General features: G+C 46.6%; 1 protein-coding gene across 1 annotated transcript in view; it reads left to right on the forward strand.

Moving 5' to 3' along the window:
- Nucleotides 1-3,400: 3,400 nt before the first annotated feature.
- ARHGAP6 (Rho GTPase activating protein 6) overlaps nt 3,401-21,393 on the forward strand; it is a gene marked incomplete at both ends in the record, with an annotated part of 331,990 nt that continues 313,997 nt past the window's right edge. Inside the window, one exon of the mRNA XM_084275292.1 lies at nt 3,401-3,904. Within this exon, the coding sequence (XP_084131418.1) occupies nt 3,401-3,904 (504 nt within the window). The remainder of the gene's footprint in view (nt 3,905-21,393) is intronic.

The raw sequence follows: 21,393 nt of genomic DNA on the forward strand, positions 1-21,393 counted from the left end.
TGCAGCCTTACAGGCAGCAGTTACACAAACAGCTTTGCTTCAGAAGAGAAGGGCTGCTGGCCACTATCAGGTCAACTAGTATTGTCTCACTATTCCTCCTCTTACATGGCCACACAGTTGATACCTCTCAGCTGGAGGTTAGTTCTAAAGCCTGGGGACCAGGGCGTTCTGTTCTGTGCTGGTACAGTGCCCACCAGAGCCCTGGAGCCCAGCTGCATGCATGGGTGCTGTCGGCAAGTGTCACAACAATGCAGTTAGCAGTGGTAATAAACAGCAACTTAGAAAATAATCACTAGGTGCTTATATTGCAGTTGTCTCTGAAAGATACGGACAGCAGCAGAGAGCTGCCTACACAAGAAGCATCTTTATGCATGTGCTGTCTTTGCTCCCTCAGCTACAGCTCTGATGATTCTCCAGGTCTCTGTGTAACAAATTCTATCCTCCAGTTTTTCATGAAGGCACTCATGAAGAAAACCAGCTGGGCAATAGTGATACCCAGACAGAAGTAGGTGGAAATAAGAATGCTTTGCTCCCGTTTCATTTGTAGGTACTTGTAAACTGACTTGTAAGCTCTTGAGGTTGCATTTACCTGGTCGTTTCCATCTCCTTTCACAGCCTGTGTGCATGGTGTGTAAGTGTGCACATGGAGGTTTGCCTGCTGGCAGTACCCAAGAGCATCATCTCTTCAAAGCGGGCAATTCACCCTACTGAGAACGGCAGGAACCACTTCCAGTGGATTTTGGAGGCAGATGCAACTGTCCTCTCTGCTCCACATGAGGTTACAGCTCTGTATTTCCCTTTTGCCTTTTTTTCCTCCTGTCTTCCTGTCCCTTCGTGTTCCTATGGTACGTCTGGAGAGGATCAAAGCTGAACACTTGGAGCCACACGACTGTAAAGCCATGTTGCAGACACATCTCTCTCAACCAAATTATTAGCATGGGCACAGAACTGCAGGAAAAAGCTCAGATCATTGTTTTATGCTTCAGACCTTCTTTCTAGTCTCAGGCATGAGACCTTATTGAAGGCATTAATGAAGCAAAATGAAGCTTTAAACAGAAACAGCTGCAGACTTAGCTATGGAGGAACTAGGAGGGTTTGGAATTAGGCAATAGAACAGTTTATTAAAATATTGGGAGTTGGGGGGGAAAGCTCCTTTTCAAACAAAAAGAGAAAAACATCCCATTTGGAAACATTACATAAAACCAGAACACCTCCTTTTGGAAGTGGCTGGGTGAGCCTGATGTTTCTCTTTATGAACCTTAAATAGTTGCCACAAAGGAATGAACTTGTCTACTCCCTCTATTGATGAAACTAGAAAATACTGCCATGGAGCAGGCAGTTACCTGCAGAAGCTCCAGGACACCTGGGAGGACAACCCAACCATGCAGTATAGAATTTGAGGAGGAAATGCAGCACGAGGGGGAAATAACCCTTGGGTTGTGCTTGAAGGTTTGTTTTGTGTGTTTTTGGTTTTGTTTTCCAAAACAGTCAGTCTTTTTCTAAGGAATTTCAGGAGCTGTTTGTGATACTTTTGGTGAGACTGGGAAGATGGTGGTTTCTCACACGTCAAAAGGATACCTAGCCCCCAAGGAACCATTAAACCAGTAGTCTAACAGTGATTTCATCTGAGACAAGAGAGATTCAAAACTTGCACTGGAGCTCTGGGCTAGTCTCTCCCTAGGTGTCTTCTATGCCCTCCACAAATAAAAGTGTAGGTCTGAAAGCAAACCAGGATTTGGGTTTGTGTGTTTTGCTTTCCACATTGAAAAATCTACTGGCTGTAGTACTCACTGAGAAAAGAAGCGACGGATCTGTCCTCATCCATGAAGCTAGCAGTTAGCTGCAGCTTAATAAAGTTGAAGTAGTAAGTGAATGATGGCGTAGGGCCTCTGGAAAGAACCTGACAAGCATCACCGTTGAATTCTTTCCAGTGGGGGAAAGGACTCAGTGTTCCCGGCTGGGAGAGGGGGGCAGGAGTCAGATCCCACAGCTGAGGGACTGCTTCCTCCTCTCCAGGTGGGGAAGGAGCTGGCTGCCTGCCTGCCTGCCTTCGTGGGGCTCTGCGGTATTCTTCCTCTGTTCCTGCGTTTCTTTACGGTTTTGGCTTTCCCAAGTTTGGAAGGTTTCCTTGCCTATGCTTGGAGAGAGAGCAGAGAGTCTCTACAGAGGATCAAGCAAGTTTAGTTGTTTGTTCTGAGGAGGCTTAGCTTCGTTGATCCCACTCCTTTTTTCTGCTGCCATGATGTACCACACGTCTTGGGTGACCCATGCTGCCTGTGGGACTCACACCCACGTGCTTCTGCGTGCAGTTGTTCTGCACAGGCTATCAGAGAGGAGTGGCAGAGTGTGCCCTTGAAAAGGGTGATTGTTGTGGTTCCGTACATAAGACAGTCTTTGTAGATTGGGAAATGGGATGGAGCGACTTGAGTCAGAGCACAGTTGGGAGCCAAGATCCATTGGAGACCCGGTCCTGGTAGCACAACAGACGTGTGTTGGTTGCTGCAAGCACCATGGCTCTTCCTCGCAAGTTTCCCCTGAAGGCACCAGCACTCTCCGACAAGCGGAGGATGCGGGGGTCCCACGACCCGCATCCCAGCGCGCCCCCGCCGCTCGGGACAGGGACGCCGGCGGGACGGGGATGCGGCGCTGGGCTCGGTGGGGTCAGGCCGGGGCTTTGCCCGGCTTCACCTCCGGAACAATCGCTCCGAAGAACGACTGAGCCTCGCTACTCGATCCCTCCCCAAAACTCAACCGCGCAACGCCGGGGCTGCCGCAGCGCCCCGTCGGGGCCGCCCGGGGCAGTGCTCAGGAGCGCAGCCCCAGTGCCCGCGCAGTCCGGCGGGGCTGCCGGCCGCCGCCACCCCGACGTGGGTACCCCGCGGCAGCGCCGGGCTGCGGAACACACCGGCACCGGCTCTCCCCGTCTCGGGGGCCAGGGGTGGGGGGAGAGGCAGGCGGGACCTGCCACCCGGGACCCGACGGGGTGGGAGGTGGGGGGGGGGGCGGCGAGCGGCTCCCGTGCGCTTCGCAGCCGAGGGGGGAGTGACTCTGGCAGGCTGTGGCGAGCCGAGATAAAAGCTCCGCTGCTGCCTCCTTCCCTCCCCTTTTCTCTCGTAACTTTTTTTTTTTTTTTCCCTTTCCCTCCCTCTCCCTCCCAGCAAAGTGACCGCGGCGGCGGCAGCCCCGGAGCAGCCCCGGAGCCAGACGCCGCCATGAGCCCCCCGGTGCCGCCGTCGGTCCGCGCCGCCGGGGGCTGAGCCCGGGGGTGTGTGTGGGGTTGGGGGAAGCTGCCGCGGAAGCCACGGCGCTCCGCGCCGCCACGGCGGGGTCCGCAGGCAGAGACAGCGAGACCCCGGGACCCCCGGCCACCCCCGCCGTGCCCGGGGCAGCGGCCGCCGCGATGTCGGCGCAGAGCCTGCTGAGCAGCGTCTTCTCCTGCTCCTCCCCGGCCGCCGCCGCCCCCGTCGCCGCCAAAAGCCTCTCCAAGCGGAGGCTCCGCCAGACGCGCAGCCTCGACCCCGCCATCATCGGCGGCGGCCGGGAGGACGGCGATGCCGTGGGGCGGTCTCCGCGGTCGCGGGCGGCCGGCAGCCCCCCGGGGGTGCGTTACGGTCCCCGGGGCGCCCTGCCGCCCCCCGGCGCCTCCTTTTCCACCCCCAGCACCCCGCTGGAGCGGTCGCCGCCGGGCAGCGCGCTCTTCGACGAGGAGAACCCCCGCGGGAAGCGGAGCCCCGGCTGGGAGCTGCCCTTCCTGACGCGCGCCCCCTCGGCCTCGGCGCTGAGCGGCCCCGCCGGCCCCGCCAACAGCATCTTCTCCTCGCCCCGGCGCTGGCTGCAGCAGAGGAAAGGGCAGCCCTCGCCGCCCGGGCCTCGCCCCGCCGCCTACGTCGTGTGGAAATCCGAGGTAGGTCCGCCCGCCCGCCCCCCCCCGGGGACGGGCACCCGCCGCGCCGCCCTCGCCCCCGGCCTGTGCCGCCGCCCCGGTTGGGCGTCCCCTCGGTGCCCCGCAACCGCCGGTCCCCGGGACGTGGCGGCCCCACGGGGGCGCCGGCAGCGTCTCCTCGCCCCGCTCCTTCCCCCGGTGATTGGTGCGTGTGGCCACGGGCTGCGGCTGCGGTGCCGTCGAGGCGGCGGTGGGAAGCGGGCACGGGAGTTGAGCGCAGGGATGCGCGGCGTTGGTGGGGCGGGTGTTGGCGTTTGATGTTCCCTCGACGGGCTCCATATATAGTTGTCCCGGTCATGTAAAAACCTTCCCCTCCCAGTTTCACACCTCGTAAACTGAGGCATGCGATGGCTCCTAACAAGATAGACAAATTGTTTTCAGTGTGCGCACCCAGCGAGCTGTGATTTATTTGACAGCTCACATGTGTCAAAACCACATGAGGAGCGAGCGTATTCCAAGGCAAATCCAACTTCGCAATGCAAATATTTATTCATTTAGCTTGGATGCCGTCGGTGTTGGGCTGCAGATATCATACCACCGGGGCGAGTGTATTCAAGGAATGTGGCATTGTTTCCTGATAGCGACTGCTCTGCGCGTTGGGTTACGCGCAGCCCTTGGCAAGCAGGAGAAGAAATCTTCTGGTGGAGGAAAGTTCTCCATCCTCGCTTGTGGCGAGGAGGTTTCACGCTTAACTGTTTAGTAGTGGGGCTTTTGGGTTGGGGTCAGAAGGCAGCCTTTTCCTTTTACTGCCATTGCCATGTCGGATGTCTTTATTGTAAATAGCCACCGCTAACTAGATCTATCAACAAAACAGCCCCTCTTGATTCTGTGGGATGCAGAAGCCCTTGAAAAATCACTGCCTTAACACCAAGTGACCTGGGATCCAAAGCCAAACCAAGCACCATCACTGCACAAGACAAACCAAAGGCAGTTTTTAAGGGCAAAGGCTGCCTCTCACCCCAAACGAGCCCCCTGCATCATCCTGCTTGCTTGGAAGGATGAAAGGTGTCAGCATCTGCCAGTTGGAATGCCGTGACTGCGCTTGGGTGACATTCAGGCATGATGTTGAACGATGATGTGCCCGCTTCAGGCATGATGTTGGCTGGTGTTGAACGAGGCGATGAAGATTTTCAGCTGTTTTCAGACACGGACTGTGGTTAAGCCCTGTGATCAGAGGTGACCTGCTGCAGTATTTGGGCTTTTGGTGCTCAGGTTTTAAGACAGCTAAATTTTCATGATTTCAAAGGAAACTTGTGGGAGCTGCAGTGTCAGTAAAAAGAAAACCTCCGGTGAGACAGTGGATGCTCATGCTAATAAAGAGTCAGTTGGCTGCTTATGCACCTAAGCTTTGATGGAGAGCATCCAGAAATGTAAGGTAGATAGGAAGGAAGTCTTCCTGTGCAGTTTCCAGACTCAGTCTGAGAGTCAGAGCACGGCCTCTGATGGAAGCAGGTGTCTCTGTTTTCAGTGAATCCACACAAAGGTGTTGGACACTCGGGGCATTTTTTTTCAGATCTGTGTGTCATCAAACTGTGGAGCACAACACATCTTCAGATTGTCAGCTCCAAAAGATGTTTTTTTCTAATATGGTGTGTAACTGACATTTTAAAGTAGACAAACTTTCTTTTTTTTTTGGTGGGGGGATGTTGTATTACTAATAGCACGATTGCAGGGTACTGATGTAATTTATAGTTAAAATTGATTCAGTGCAGTTTTGTGTGATACTACAGAGCTGTCCTGTGACAAATTGTTTACTTCCCATTGGCAACTGGGTAGTTATATTTCACAGAATCACAGACAGAATCACCGACTGATTTGGGTTGGAAGGGACCTCAAAGATCATCTAGTCCCAATCCCCCTGCCATGGGGAGGGACACCTCAACTAGACCAAGTTGCCCAAAGTACCATCCAACCTGTCAGACATTTTAAGAAATGGGTGTTTACAACTAACTTATATTGGGGAAAAAAAACCCCTGCAATATGTGATTCTGTTGTAAGAGAACAGTTTTGGGAAGGTCTGAGCCCAGTGCTGTCAGGATAAGTGAGTAACTACATCTCTGTGCTGTGGTTCCTGTGTCCAAGCTGGGCAGGTGGCTGGGTCACCCCCCTCCACGAGCCCTCAGTTGGACACAGAATCATCAGGGCTGTGATGTAGGAGCTGGTTGTGCTGCACCTGAAGCCAGACTGTCTCAGTGGGTCATCACTGTAGGTTTGTGGCGTTGCATGTGTGGGTTGACATACAGCCTGATACCTGCTGGTTTTGGAGTTTCTTTTTTCAAGGTGTTACACAAATACTAACTTAGAACTATCAGCAATGACTTGATACTACATGTATGTCGTTTCCTCCTCTTATTGCGGGCATGCATCCTAATGGTCATTCAATTTGGGTTTATGATGAAATAGCATTGTTTATAAAGGATTTGGTTGTCTGCTTCCTCTTGAGTCTTTATTGGAAAAGGACTTGGTTTTTGGGAGGTGAAGTATTCTGTCTCTGTGACTTCCCCCTAGCTGCGGGGAAGCAGGTGTGCTTGAGGATGTGAAAAAAACCCACATTTTACCATGTGAAAAGGAGATAAATCTTTGTAATAGTGTAACTTTTAAAGGTCCCATTATGGAAATTAGGCTGCATTCTCTACAGGAAATCTGTCATTCAGTTTTTTCCAACTTGAAAAATGAAGTACCTCGTGACAATGATTATACTCGGCTGTAAAAGACAACTGAATTAGATGACTGCCAGCTGAAAATGAGCTGGGAAGGTTTTGGTCTGAGTATCTAAAAATTCCCATCCTGTCAGCTGGGGAATAAAAGAGATATTCATTACAAAACCTATTTTCTTTACCTTCACTTCAGCATCTTCACTATCTTGCACTTTTTGGAAGATATTTGTCTAAAGCCACTGTGCAAGCAACAGGGTTATGCACTAAAAATAATACTTTAGGAAATACAGGTGGGAATTATTTTCTTCCCCATACTTGAATCTTTAAAGCTGTAAAAACAAATAAAAACTCAATGGAGACTTTCTCAGAAGAACCTCTCAGAAGAATAACTTTGGGGCAGGACCCTCTTCCACTGTCCCAAACTGGCTCTGTGCTGTGGTGCCTGGAGGGATGGGGTGAAGATGGGCTTCACAGCACGGGCGGGCGTGTGGGCTGTGTGAACCCCGCCCTTGGTCAGCCCAGCGCTGCAAGTGTAGGAGCGCCTGGGCCAGCTGTATTCAGGTTTCTGTATGTAAGGCAAAAATCTCTGTTAACAGCCTTGATATAAGTCCAGGACAAGGATGGATTGCTTGTTTTGCCTTTACTTATCTTTTTTTTTTTTTCTTTGGCTTCAGCACTTTGTACCACAGGCCTGGGGATGGAAAGGAAAGGTTGCTGCTCAGTTCATGCGGCCATTCATAAATAATTTTTAATGGAAGGCCAGAGCGCACAGGGGATTTCCAGTTTCAGCAGCAGGTTGCATTTAAAGGCTTTAGACCAAGAAATATTATTTGTATATTCTTGGATCCACAGGTTTTAGGATGTGAAGCATCATGTGACAGAGATGTCTCTCACTCCCAGGTGACCTGGCTCTTCTTTATCAACATGTAATTTTATTCATAAGAGTATTTTACAGTTGCAAAGATTTTTGTAGAGTTTCACTTCGCTGACCAGCATTCTTTCCTTTTCCTATCTGCTCATGCATAAGCTGCTAAAATAAATAACCTGTTTGCGGGTCTGTGGAAATCAGTGACATTTCCAGTGACTTCAGCGGGGCAAAACTGAGGGGGATTTTTAACAAGGGAAAAAAGCATTCATCCTCGATTCCCATCAGTTTTCAGCTGCCCTTTAAGCCATTTTCCTTAAAGAAAACTCACTTTCACTTACAAAATAAAGTCTGTTGTTGCTATTATGCTTTCATTAAATGTTTCGTAAGAGTCATTCTCCAAGTAAACTAAATACCATGGAAAAAAGGTGGTAAAAATATAGAGAGACACCTTAATGCCTTGATTCTGCCCACGTTTAGTTATATGTTAATGCCTAAGTCCATGAGCAGTCCCTACAAGTAAAGGACACAAGTGTTTTACAGTGGATGACCGGAGCATGTTTGCCAGGTGAGAAGTCCAGAATAGCTCAAAATGAACAGATCTGCATGATTAGTCATGAGTCCATGAGCAGTCCCTACAAGTGAAGGACACAAGTGTTTTACAGTGGCTGACTGGAGCATGTTTGCCAGATGAGGACTCCAGAATGGCTCAAAAGGAACAGGTCCGCGTGAAGTCTCATGTTGTGTTAATCCTGCTTATTTTTCTGTCCTAAAGATGGCAATGGAAAGCCACAGCATGAGTGTAACTGATGTGGCAAATCATGTGAAAGCATCTGAGTAATCCCTTTGTTAGGATAAACCAAATCTACACACTTCAACTTGTAGGGCCTGATTATTTTGCTGTCTCCACATGCTAAATGCCACGTGTTACTGAATAATTGAATGTTAACATCTCCAGCTGATAATGCTTTTTTGGGGGGAGAGCTGTTTTTAAGGTAATGATAGCATAACATCTGCAGCCTTCCTGTTTGCGTCCCTACTTGTTGGGAAGCAAGAGGCACTGTCATGAGTTTGCAACTTGCTGCTCAGTGCCGTCAGATTGCTGTGGGTGGTTGGCTCAGCCCTTCTTCACTTCCTCCTCCTCCTTGTGCAGCCTGCAGTCGACCTGCTCACTCACCCAGGGAAGCTTTCTGTCAAGCACAATGGGGCGAGGGGTTTCCCGCAGTGCAGGAGAGAAGGTGACCCTGGTTCCTCACCACATTTTGGGGGAGAAGCCAGGAGTTGTGCTGGTGTCCCCTGAGCTGCTTGCCAGCCAAGCTGTGGCTAGCTGCTGGCATATCAGAGTTGCCCATTTGCGCTGTAAGAACACTGTTAGTTTAGCTAAATTAATTTGTAACAATCTCTTTGAGTTGTATGGAGTGATGATTCAGGGCATGCTAAATTAATTTGTAACAATCTCTTTGAGTTGTATGGAGTGATGATTCAGGGCATGCTAAATTAATTTGTAACAATCTCTTTGAGTTGTATGGAGTGATGATTCAGGGCATGGCCATCAGACGTAGCGAATGCTCACAAAATCAGTTCCACCTGATAGGTACCTTGGGAGCTCAGTGTCTATAAGTTCATTTGCTTGCTACTTTAAGAGTTTAAATCCATCAGTGAGATGGCTTCAGATTCCCTCTTTATCTTCTTGCTTGCCAAAGTTTCTACCTGAGCATGACTGTTGTTTGCAGATTATTTTTAATGCCATTTCTCCAAGGCACTGTGAGTGGTTAGGAAGAGTCTTTCTGCTTATTTATAACCAGTGATTGCTTCAAAGCTGGGCTGATGGGAGGACGTGCATGAAAAACACTTTCAGAGAAAACAGGTAAAGCAAAATCCTTAAAAACTGGGCAAACCTAGAGGTCCCATTCCTGTATGGTAATGTATCTTCAGGTCCTTCAAGTGAATGTTGTTCTTTGTTTGGGGTTAATGGTATGAGTTGTTCTGGAGAAAGAAAGGACTGACAGCATGATCAAGTTTGCAGAAGCAGAACTTGTTCATTGTAAATTTAGAGGAGGGAGAGCTTTTCTTTATTTTTCCTTCCCCTGTTCAACTCATGGGCTGCGATTGGTGCGTATTCTGAAAGTTGTAGGTTACCTATGGAAAAGACAGATAGAAGGCAGTTTTCTCCTATTCATTAGGGTGCATGAAGTGAAACAAATGTGTATGTGCTGCATCACTCTCACAGGATTTAGGGTGAGCTACATCAGTGAAGGTGCCCTTTCCCCAGTCTTCCTTAGGCATGGCACTTTGAGCAGCGCTGATGTGACAGCTCGTTTGTCAAACCAGGGGTTAAGCTGAAACCTTCCTGGCATAAAAGCAAAACGTATGCGCTCTGAACTGGGGATAAGGCTCTACCACCTGAAGGCTGCTGGAGCTCACATCGTCTAAAGGTCGGTACTCCCCAGTAAGCTAATTTACTGCTATATCCTACATTTGCCTGTGTGGCTTGTTGGGATGAGATGCTCTAAAATTGTCTCCCCATTGGTTGGAAAATGTGTCTGTCTTTGGGAAGGAATTGCAAGGAATGTATTAAATTTCCAGCAGTGGTAGCTGATCTTTTTGCCATAATAATCTCTGAAGAGTGATATATTGTTCAGTGTCTGTTATCCTTAAGCACCTTGATAGCTAATCCAGACATTTTTCTGTGTGGATGGAAGACAGGTTTAGATGAGCCCTGATTAATTGTCCAGAGAATAAGATGGAGATCTAGCATGTTTAGGTGGCTTTTTGTCACCGTGGTTTTTTGGTTGTCTTCCAAACATTTATAAAACTCTGGACACTCTGCCCCCACCCCCATCCCTAAAATTACCAACTTGCATTTTTACCTTTGAGAGGGCTTTTTAAGGAGACATGTGAAACCTATGTCTGTTTTTGTTTTTAAAGTAAAAAACTTTGTGTACTGTGTTTACCACTGAACTGTCCTGCTCTGTTTTCTTCTATATAAAACGCTAGACACAAAGATTCTTTTCAACCCAAGTCCATCCCAGTTGGTGGGTAGAGATGTTGTGGATCTTGTGTGAAGAGGAATGCCATTAAAAGTAACTAAATATATTCAACATTTCTGAATGTGGCAAATGCTGTCTTCCTGTTCCCAGCTAAGTTATGTCTGAAGACATTTGGTAAAAATATGGGAGTTGACAGCTAGGACAGACAGAATTTTCCCCAAGTGTGCATTGCTTAAGTAATGGGAAAGGAACTTGTGAAAATAATAGAAATGAGGCTGGAAAGCAATTTTGAGCAGCCTCTAAAATATCAACAGCCCCATGTTGAGCTTTGTAGCATCTCTTGTATGACAAGACCTGCAGCTGTGACGATTTGCAGGTGGAGAGCCTTTCAGGAGTCTTTCTTTGCCCTTTTGTGGCGTTGGGGTGTTGCAGGTGTAAAGGTATTAAGCATGATTGAGTTTTGAGGGTTTTTTTTCCTTACAGATATAAATATTATAATGAAAACCAGCAGGGAGTGCTGAGCAAGTAGGGCTCAACACTCGTGCTGGTATAATAGTAACTAGGTCGTACCAGCGTCGGAGTTGCAGAGCTGAAATCTTAACATAAAACAGTAAGGGAAATTAATGTTTCAATGACAATACTATCTTAGTCTCAATCAAACATGATACAATGCTGCTCATATGTGATTTCCTGGCTATGTGGCATAGTATTTGAGAACGTAAGGGTCACTGGAATTAAGCCAGTGTATTAAAACAGCTTTTGTACATCCTGGGTTATACTGCTTTGTAACTGAACCAGGTGTCTGGATGGTGGGAGAAGAGGCCAAGTACTCAATTCAGCTTATGGAGACTGGAAGGGGGGCATTATGGAGGTAAAGGCAAGATTCAGACTTCATTGGAATTTGACATTGTGTCCACTTTTACAAGGCCCTGAGCTCTCAGACTTCAATCTGACAGAATACTCAAGCATGTGGTTTACTTTTGATGAGCGAGTACCACTCATCAAAACAGATTATCAGGTAGGAAGCGAAGCCTTTAGTTGTCATTCAGTAAGAGGAATTTTACTTATTTCACCTCTCTTTAAAGCTTTTGTGTCTGTTGTTTTGTGCAGATTTTAAAGCTGTGTTTGTTCAAAATAATGTCTATTGTTTTTTATCTATTCGTATCCTGCAGCAGTGATACATGTCAATGGAAATGTATGCACAGGCTTTTTGGTTGACTTTCAGCTTTTCCTAGATGTGTACAGACTGGTTATTTCAAGTTACATGTCTGTTCCATTCTGATTGTCAGCAAAGAGTTGTTAAATCCCCAGGAGACTTAAAAGTGTTTTTGAAGGATTGGATGAGCTTCCAGTACTTGAGGCTCACCACATCATCGTACTGGAACCTGATGTTGGGTACCACATGTTCATTTTTTTGGGGCTAAGTAGGTTAGGTACTGCGTCTCTGGCATGTAAATACAATCACACAGCTTCCCACCCTAAAACTCTTATCCCTGGGTCATCATTCTCACAATCCTGGCTGTGGAAAGAGCCTGCATCAGTCTCTCAAGCTGTGAAACCAGAAGTGGATCTTCCTATTTGCTCTGTCTGTATCCTGTAAAAAGAAGTCCTTCTGATTTACAGCATTTCTCCATGACGACTGTTTGACTTACACTCAAAAAGAGATTCTTGAGCACTGCACATAATGAGAATGCAGAAGAGCACTCAGTCCCATGTAGAAACTCTCACTGTGGATGCTGAGGGCCTTCTGGGACATCTTGCTTTTCTCTTTTCTCTCCTGCTCATTTATGAATTCTTGTTCCATGCACTCGGACCTTTTCAAGTTGGGCTTCTCTTTCATCCATTTCTAGTTGTCCTTTTTATGTGTATCTTCAGTTACCCTCCATGCTAAACATTAAATAGGAAGATAAGGTGTCTTTTTTTTGCTTTCATCACCTGAAGATCATACTGAAAAAAAAAAAAAAGAAGCTGCTTTACTGTAGCTGTAGCCTATTGTTTGGACTGGCCCAATCAAATGTTAAAGAGTCCTGCTCTCATAAATGGTTTGTCCCATAAATGGACAGAATGGTTTTCAGCATAGTAGAAAGTATGATAGAGATTTTACTAACAAAATGCTACTTTTTTAATAGTATGATTAAGATTGCTTTTCACTGCCTCAGAGTCGTGCTTCTCTGAAGGACAAGCTCCCTGGTTTTGATTTTCAGTGATGGGACTCCACTGAACATCAATGGCTGATTTGGTAAGAGGAAGACTAATAAAATTTTTCCATTGCTATTTTCAGGTTTTATTTGCCTTATCCCTTTGTTTTCTGCCACTGTTGTAATACAGCAAGATGTGTTTTGAGCACTTTTTCTTTTTTCTCTAAAGGGTAATTTCAGTTGAGTTGCACCCTACTGAGAGTAATGTGGTGAGAAACCAGTTGGCAGCGCTCCGTTCAGTTTTCATTTGCCTCTCTCTCTAAAAGTCTAAAAATATTCCTCCTACAGGAAATGTTTTTCATTCTGACATGTCTTTTGCTTCCCGTAGGAGGTATTTCTTTTAATTTATTGAATAAACCTTTCAGAATTTTATTCCCATGAGACTTCAGGCACAACCAAGTCTTTGGGCAAACTGTCCAAGAGATCTCACCATCTTCTGTTTATAGAAGATGCAGAGTTGTTTCGCTGTACTGTGCTGTCAAGGTCTGGGACAGGCTGACACTTAGGTGAAATGGGAGTTTCTGAAGCTAAAGAACGTGGGTTAACACATCTGTACAGTGTCTCAAATTCTGTTGCTTTGATTGTTGGTATCCTATTGATTCTTCTTCAGTCATAAAGAAACCCCTCTTCTTTTTTCCCTGCCCTCGATTTTAAAAGGGTTCTGGGCCACAGTATTTTGATCTCCATCTCATTACCACAGTTCCTTTTGTAAGCATATGTGTGTATTGGAAGGGTACATCCTTGTAACATCTTGGTTGGATGTCAGCTATGCTTAGCTGTTAGTTAATGTGGATGACAGGGCAGGCTGTTATTTGAAAGGGACATCGTGGAAAGCGAGACTGGGATAGATTACATTTTCATGCTCCGAAATAAGACTGTATCTACTTTATCCTAAATTAGAACAATATGGTTGTGTTTTCTTGTGGCTATTTCGTAACATTCCCGCTGACAAAATAATGGTGTGCCTTTTGCTCGTTGCTTCACTACTGTTTCTCAAGCACGTGTTCGTGTCTCTCTGCATCCAGTGACAGGTCCTGTAGCAGCGTGCCGTGGGGACACGTCTCGTGCATCTTTAGAAGGGGACAGCATATTCACAAAAATACACCGAGTGGACTGTGACAGAAAGTGGGTCCCAAACTGTGGCCAGCTGGGAGAATTAGGTGACTAAATTATGTAGATAAACACAATTAGAAGTTTTGGTTTTGGGGGGATGGGGGGAGGAGGAATAATGCGCCTTAAGTCTCTATTTGGTAAGGGAACGTGATACAATTTGCAGTCAACCTGTATGGAGCTTTTAAAAGCAAGTTTTCAGCAGAATAAATAGTAAGATTTACATCAGTAAATTTGCATATTTGAAAAATCTCTGATACACAGTCCAAAATGCTTCCTGATCCTTTTCTCTGCTTGAGATCCGAGTATGTACCATTTCCACAGTCCACCAAGGCTCAGATGGAGCTTCTCTGTTTCATAAACCTCTCCTCAACAGGGGCAGGGTGAAGGTGACCGATGAGCATACTTTTCTTTCTTGGAGTGAACTATGTGACAGACTCACCTGCCTGTGTTTTAGCCCAAATGCAGCTAAATTGTACCAGCTCACAGGGATCAAAGGGAAATGTCGTAGATATGTTAGTGAGCAATAGATGGCGTGTAATGTTGGAGAACAAAATACCTTCACACTGGGTTGTATAAGCAAAAAGGTAACCATCAGGCCAAGGGAAGTGACTTTGCCCCTGTGAGTCCATGTCTGGGTTCCTCTGTACACAGGAGATGCCGAGATACTGGAGCTAGTGGAGTGAAGGTCCATTGAGGCAGTTGGGGGATGGTAGTGCTCAATGCACATGGGAAGGCTAGGGTTTGTTTCAGCCTGGAGAGTATTGAGGAAGGGGGAGATGTAATTCAACTTTACCTACATGGGGGCTAAGGGGAAGATGGAGCTGGGTGTTGTCAGAGTTGCACAATGACAGTTGCAAGTTGCATCAAGGGGACTTCTGAGTAGATCTAAGACCGTTCACAGCAGAAGTGGCTAAGTATTGAAATGGGTTGTGCAGAGAAGCTCTGGAACCTCTGTCCTTGGAAATTTTCAACCCTTGACAATGCAGGGCCCCAAGGAAGCAAGTCAAGTTTTGAAGCTGGACCTGCTTTGAGGAGGAGATTGGACCAGATGACTTCCAGAGGTCCCTTCTGACCTATTTTTTTCTACAATTCTGTGGCTCTTGAGTATCATTTCTTTCCACAGTAGAATGAAAACTCCCACATCTTCCCTTTGCTACAACATACCTTCGACTAAAGTTGACGGGTTATTGCAGAAAGTATGATGCTTTCCAGTGTCAAGGCTGAAGCAGGCTTACAAGAAGAGTGATTCCTTTCACTGCATCATTCTCCAAAGCTGTGTCTGCATGAATACTCTGTGAGTTACACTGCAGCTACCCTGCTGCTGCACTGTGGGCGCCTCGCAAATGCAAAGCAAGCCAAGGTGATTTTTTTTAAACTTGTCAGTAAAATTTTTAAAAAGCCCCAGCCAAACCCTTCTCAGATAAAAGTTTTGAAGAGACAGCTTGACAGTGCTATAGCAGAAGTTCAGCAGTGACTTGGCAGGGAAGTTGCACTACCTATGTGCCAGGTAGATTTCGTGCCAGCTCATTTAACAGAGCCTACTTGTGATGTCCAGCATGATGTCCAGCATTAGGGAGTCCTGGGCTCACAAGGTATCGGCCTTCAGGACAATGTACTGTTGGGACAGGCTTGCTCTGAAGTTGAGCTTTGTCTTCTTTTGTGGGTTATTTCACCTTAAGTTTAAAAACACTGAACATTTGGCAAAAGGCTGTTATCTTTTCCAGCCCTGTTTCATGGTAGTTCAGTGTGCTCGTGCCAGGCCATAGGATGTGCTGCTTGAAACGCTTCGGTTCAGTGCCTGAAGGAAAACGGTGGTAGGGAAGCATTCCCGTCAGTTTAGCGTAGAATCATAGAATCATAGAAAGGTCTGGGTTGGAAGGGACCCCGAGGATCATAGAGCTCCAACCCACCTGCCACAGGCAGGACCATCAGCCTCCAGGCCTGGATCTACACAAGGTTGCCCAGGGCCCCATCCAACCTGGCCTTGAACACCTCCAGCTTTTTAAGTTTTATTCACTTTTCGGCTGCAGTGTATTACAAGGGTAAAAAAAAAAGTCTGTGTGACAAACAGCAGATGAAAAGAAGAAAGAAAAAAATTGAAGAGGTATGGGAGAAGGAAAGGAAGGCTTATGCCGAGCTCTGAGCCAGGAACTGCATCAGATGCACAGGAAAATAGGTGTGGCAGTAGCACATTTCAGGCTTTGCTTATGTTGTTTCACACAGCAACAGTTTAACCCGATATTGACCTTACAACTTATGAGCTTACGGGTACGGTTATGTAACCGGGATCAGCCAAAGCTAAACTAAACTGTAATAGGCAGATGGGGCCAGAGGGCCCAGAAAAAGCCAGTACCAAATTGGCTTGGTAACTAAATGCTTCCACGCTGCTATTTAAAAGGTGCACAGGGCATCATTTGCTGCTCGTTTCAGTGCAGTGGTGGGCTTTTTTGTTTGTTTGTTTTTGGAGCATGTTGGTCAACATCTGATCTCCTGTGTCTCCTCCTTGTTCTTGAAAAATGATTTTGGCAAGTCTGTGCTTAGCTGGCAGAGGTTTTGTCAAGCAGGTGCAGCCTCCAGCACTGAGTAAGAAATTGGGCTGATGGAAGGATCTTGCCCACAATAAAGCAAAGTCTTGATGGCTTGGAGTCATAACCTTTTGCAGTCTTGATAAGTGCTTTTTTTCCTTGAATGGACAAGAAAATAAAAAGAGAGAAAAAAGTCACTGTGGATTACAGATGTGTCATTCAAATACAAGGAGATAAAGAAAGGGAGAAGATCAAAACAGCACAGGAAATGGGGAGCTAAGTAAACATTTTTAGGGCTGGAAAACAGGATTGCTGCTGAAGTGCCACCACCGCTTGGAAGAGGAGAGCTTTGACTGCTTCTTGGGTGTCCCTGCTCCATCTCACATCCTGGTCACGTCCTGGGAGCGCTGTGCCTGTGTGCCATCCTGGGGCGGCTCCACGCTTTGACCTGCACTGCCTGCACTGCCTGTCTTCAGAGAAGCTCCCGCCTCTGGTGTGGTGTGGTAAGATGAAAGGTCAGTGTTTGACCAGCTGTGCATGGTTCTTACTGGCTGTGATGGTGCGTTGTGCTTTGTGAATAGTTTTCATCATCATGTCTAGTGATGAGGTGTTTGAAGCTCATGACTCACTTTTAAAGACAAATCTTGAGCTCCTGGATCATTTAGATAATTTTTGAAATCTTACTCTAGTTCTTTTATATCCTTACTTTTGGTTACAGTAATTAGAGCCTCCTTCCTTTCTTCTTTCTTCCTAGAGGAAGTTGCCTGTAAGGGTGGGGTCTTCCACACAACTGAAGACCATTTTTTAGCACTAATGGGGTCTTATGTCTTATCTGTACATTTTCTTGAGCTGGTTCTCATTTCAGTAGCGCTTTCAAGTTGTCTCTATAAATATTGTTCATGGCTTGTTTGTGCTTGCTTTATGGCAATTACTATGTGCTTTAGCACAACTTCCTGTATTACAGTTGCCTTCTGCTATCGTTTGTCATTTTCAGCTTGTGACAGTGTATCTCCTTGTTTTTTAGAAACGTGCCTTGAGGCTGTACCAGTGAATTATTAAATTCCAAGTGTATGCACTTATTTCTTTAATCCAGTAGCATCCAGTTTATACACTCAGATGGTGAATGGAAATTGTGATCGCTGTAGAGTGTGGGATCTGGCATCTGTGCCAGAATTAAAAAGATACGATCTGCCGTTTTTTGGCAGCTCCTTTTATCCTTTTGATAGCTGGCTTGGAGGAGACACTCAAGGAGCTATGATGCAGAGCTGTATTTTTCAAACAGAGCTTACTCTCTGGGAGTCATTTGAAAACAAAACTCACTGATGTTTAGATACTCGATTCAAGAGCTTGGTTATCTGGGAACCTCTCTGACAAACTGGCTGGAAGCTGGATATTGTTGTGCTTTCTGTGGGGGAAATCCTTCCTGTATCCCTCAGGCTGAGGAAGGCTGCAGCCCCAGTAGAGCCAGCGAGGTGCCACTGCAGGAGGAGTAGGCAGAGCTACTGCATGGTCCATATTGCCTGTGCTCCACAAACTCCAGCTTTTACATTGTGTCTTCTGAATCCAGATGTCTGGTGTAGGGAACAGAGTGAGGACTCATTGGTTGGCAGGTTGAAGAGCTGTCGAACCCTGGATATAGGGACATGGGAGCAGCGATGTGACATGGCTATACTACAGCTGTGGTAACTGCACAGTCTCATGGTCTCAGGTGACAGAACGCCTCTCCTAAGTGCTTTGAGCTCATGGAGGCCCTTCTTCTGGACCAAGTCCAGCTACCTGGACTTAGCATTCAACTTGAGATTAGCCATATATGTTTTTTGGTGCTGAAGATGTCACTTGAATTACAGTTGAAAATAATAAGATTCCTGAAGGGAATTATTTATTTCTGGCTTCCTTACAAGTTTTTGAAATACAGTCCTTCAGATGAAGGCATTTAATAAGCATATTACTGTTCTAATTAAAATAGGACCAAAGCATCTGTAGGAAAGCAGGAGCTCTTCTTGTGCTGGATCTAACTCAGATGGGTGTGGAAGCCAAGGGGAATGGAGAAATAGGGCTGGCAACATCTGGGGCAAATCAAAGCAAAGCTGGAAGGGAACAATTGGTTGGGATGTTCCCAGGAGAATGTGGAAGGTTCCTGTAGAAGCTAGATAGCAGGAGGAGCTACGGAGGGGCTTCTTGCTTGCTGACCCCTCTTGAAAGAAAACCCAAGGCTAGGGGAGGCTGGGAGCGGCCAAGCAAAGGGGGAGTTTGCTTGGCATGTTCCTTGGAGCCAGCGACAACGGGCTGGAGGGAGCGAGGGAAGTGGTCTCCTTCCAGGCTCGAGGCTGGGGGATGGTGGCTCAGCAGAAGCAGCTGCCGCGCTGTTGAGGGCACAGAACGAGCAGCATGCGGGAAGGGTAAGGGCACCTCCTGTCAAGTCCAAAGGTTAGGTTTTCAGTGATTTTGGTTACTTTGTAACCCGGCCTTTGCAAGCAGATAGACTGAGGAGCCTGGTGGGGAGGACAAGAAAGATTCGGGGGTAAAGGACTAGGATAGCTCAACAGAGATATGGTGGCCATGGAGTGTCATGGAGATGGAACCCAGGTAGTCATTGTGTTGATGCACGTGAAGTATCATATATGTTTTGGGATAAGTGGTGGAGTTTCTGGGGCTTGTCTTACTAGCAAAGATTATTTTGTGCCGTGGTGAAGCGCTTTTAGTTTGCTTTGCAAGACTTAAAGAAGCCTGGGGCTGAGCCCCGAGGAGGGAAATTGTGAATTGCATCTCCACACTACCACGCCTTCTTGAGAGGGGTAGCTACCCATGTGAGCGGGTCTGTAAGTACTTGATGGGAAGAAGGGGAATTGTTTAGGAGCACATGAAGAGAAAAGGAAACCAGGGGTCTGCTGGGATGGTTGGTGTTGCAAACTGCAAGGGAATTATTTAATTTTTGTGAAAAGATGTTTTGCCTGCAAAAAAATAATATGTATAATACATGTATTGGTTCCTTATAAACTTGCAAATAATGTTATTTAGTGTATGGAAAATGTTCTTTGATTCTCCATCTTTCTTTTCCATGGAAGATGGAAAACTGTTAGTTTAACCATTTCACAAAAATCTAGACACATCCAGAATCCAGATTACTAAAAATCTGTATGTTACTTGTACAAAATTTCAATGTACAATGCCCAGGAAAAGAAAAATAACTCCAAACATCCCGTTTCTTAGTACTGTACATCCCTCAATAGTAAGTCAAGGGTTTATTGTCTTTGTTCTGTCAGGAAAAGTCTCCCAGCTATGAGATGTGGTTTCCTGGAGATGAGACATGGCAAAGCAGGGTGGGTGAAGTTTGCAGTGGGTAGAGCTGAGGCTTCTCAAACAGATGTTTAAATGCTTGGTGTGGTGACTCAGTGGAATACAGCTTTGCATTCCAGCACAGCAACCCATACTCATGTATACCACCACAACAGGGACTTCCACACTCGATTCAGATGGCGTTAGGTGTCCCTACCAAACTCCTCCAGATGCCTTTTACTGAGGAGTTTCCAGAGCAAGGAGGCATGTGAGCAGTTGTGGGATCAAATAGCTGGAAGTCACTTGCCACCAGAGAGAACTGGAGGGCTTCTGCCTTTGCTTCAGGGTGAGAGACTGGTGATTTATGCTCAGCTGGCACAACATCAAGGTGTAGGAAAGGATCTAACATACTGAATTTGGAAGAAATGAAGATTTTAACTTTTTTAAAATGCTTTGTATTAGGAAAACTCTGGAAATGCTGTGGTTCTGCTTTTGCTTTTGTTCTTCCCAGCTTTCTAGGAAATATGTGAACCAAAAGAATTGAGGCAGTGCTTAAGACCATTGAGGGAGAATTTAATTTGCCCAGCTTGGGAAATGATCAGCTGCAGATTTTAGTGCGGGGACTAACAAAGCTTTTCCCCTTGCTTTCTTCCTTTCTTCTCACTATGGACTGGGACTACATCCACTCTGTAAGAATATGTTTTATTTACATTATGCATAACCTCTTAGAGTGTTTTCTCACTTCCTCCCAAAGGGTGGGACAGAAGCAGTGGGCAGGCTATTGCTTGGTCCTTAGGAGCTGCCTGGGGGTAACTCACTGAAGCACTGGGAAGGGAGGAGGAAGAGTTATGGATTTGAATGGTTAATCCACGCAGGAGCATGGAAAGTGTCTGCTGAGAGAGGTAGGTCTCTGTGCCACATGGCCCTACTGAGTAGGGCAGTGGGGTGGGATTTGGCAAGTGCTCCTGGGTGTTTCCCTGATGGGTGGAAGAGGATGCAGCATTAGTTATTTCTGGAAACTAGACAGCCTACAGAAATTATATTTAGCTGTTAGATAACTGGTTTAAACTGGGATTATGCCCAAATTAGGGACGAGACAGTAAAGCTGAGTGATAAGAGTATCTTCTGTTTCTTCACTGACTGTCAGGGGTTGAGGGACAGAAATGGGCATTCATCAGCATGAAAATCCGCACAGAATCTGGAAGGTTCCTGTGGGCATCCCTGCACTGCTGGTGGCCTTGAGTTGCAGAGGTGATTTTTACATTACAATGATGTCTTGGTACCCTGTTTGTGGGTTAGGACATCAGTGTACAAGATGTTGTGTGTACAAGAGACCTTTATTTTTCCTCCTGGAAATTTTACAGAACGGACAACAGAGAGACAAGACAACAGAGAGACACAGTTGCACCAGGAATTGTATGGAGACAGTTTTATGAGATTTAGTGACCTCAGCAAATAATTTTTTTACCCATGGTAGATTCTGGAGAATCTTAAGCCATGGGACTAAGAGGTAGTGATACAGATGTTTAGGGGAAATTTCTTCAAGAAGGAGGGGAGAAGGAGTGAAGTTCCCATGTGCAAAACTGGGTAATGGAGACCTGATGCAGAGGAATGAATGTCAGCAGTAGCTGAGGATGATGGAGAGGACAGGACCAGTTGGTGCCCTGGAGAGTATGTCGGGATGCACAATGAAACGTGGTGTAAAGGTCTCTGTCTAAGCAGTACAGTCAGTGTGATGCAGGACTGCTGCACTGGGTCTGCTCAGGTCCCAAAGTAGTGCAGCCATGCTCTTGCAGCGACTAAGATAAGAAATCTAATTAAACCTA

This window comes from Gallinula chloropus (assembly GCF_964237585.1).
Source record: "Gallinula chloropus genome assembly, chromosome: 1".
Lineage (NCBI taxonomy): Eukaryota > Metazoa > Chordata > Aves > Gruiformes > Rallidae > Gallinula > Gallinula chloropus.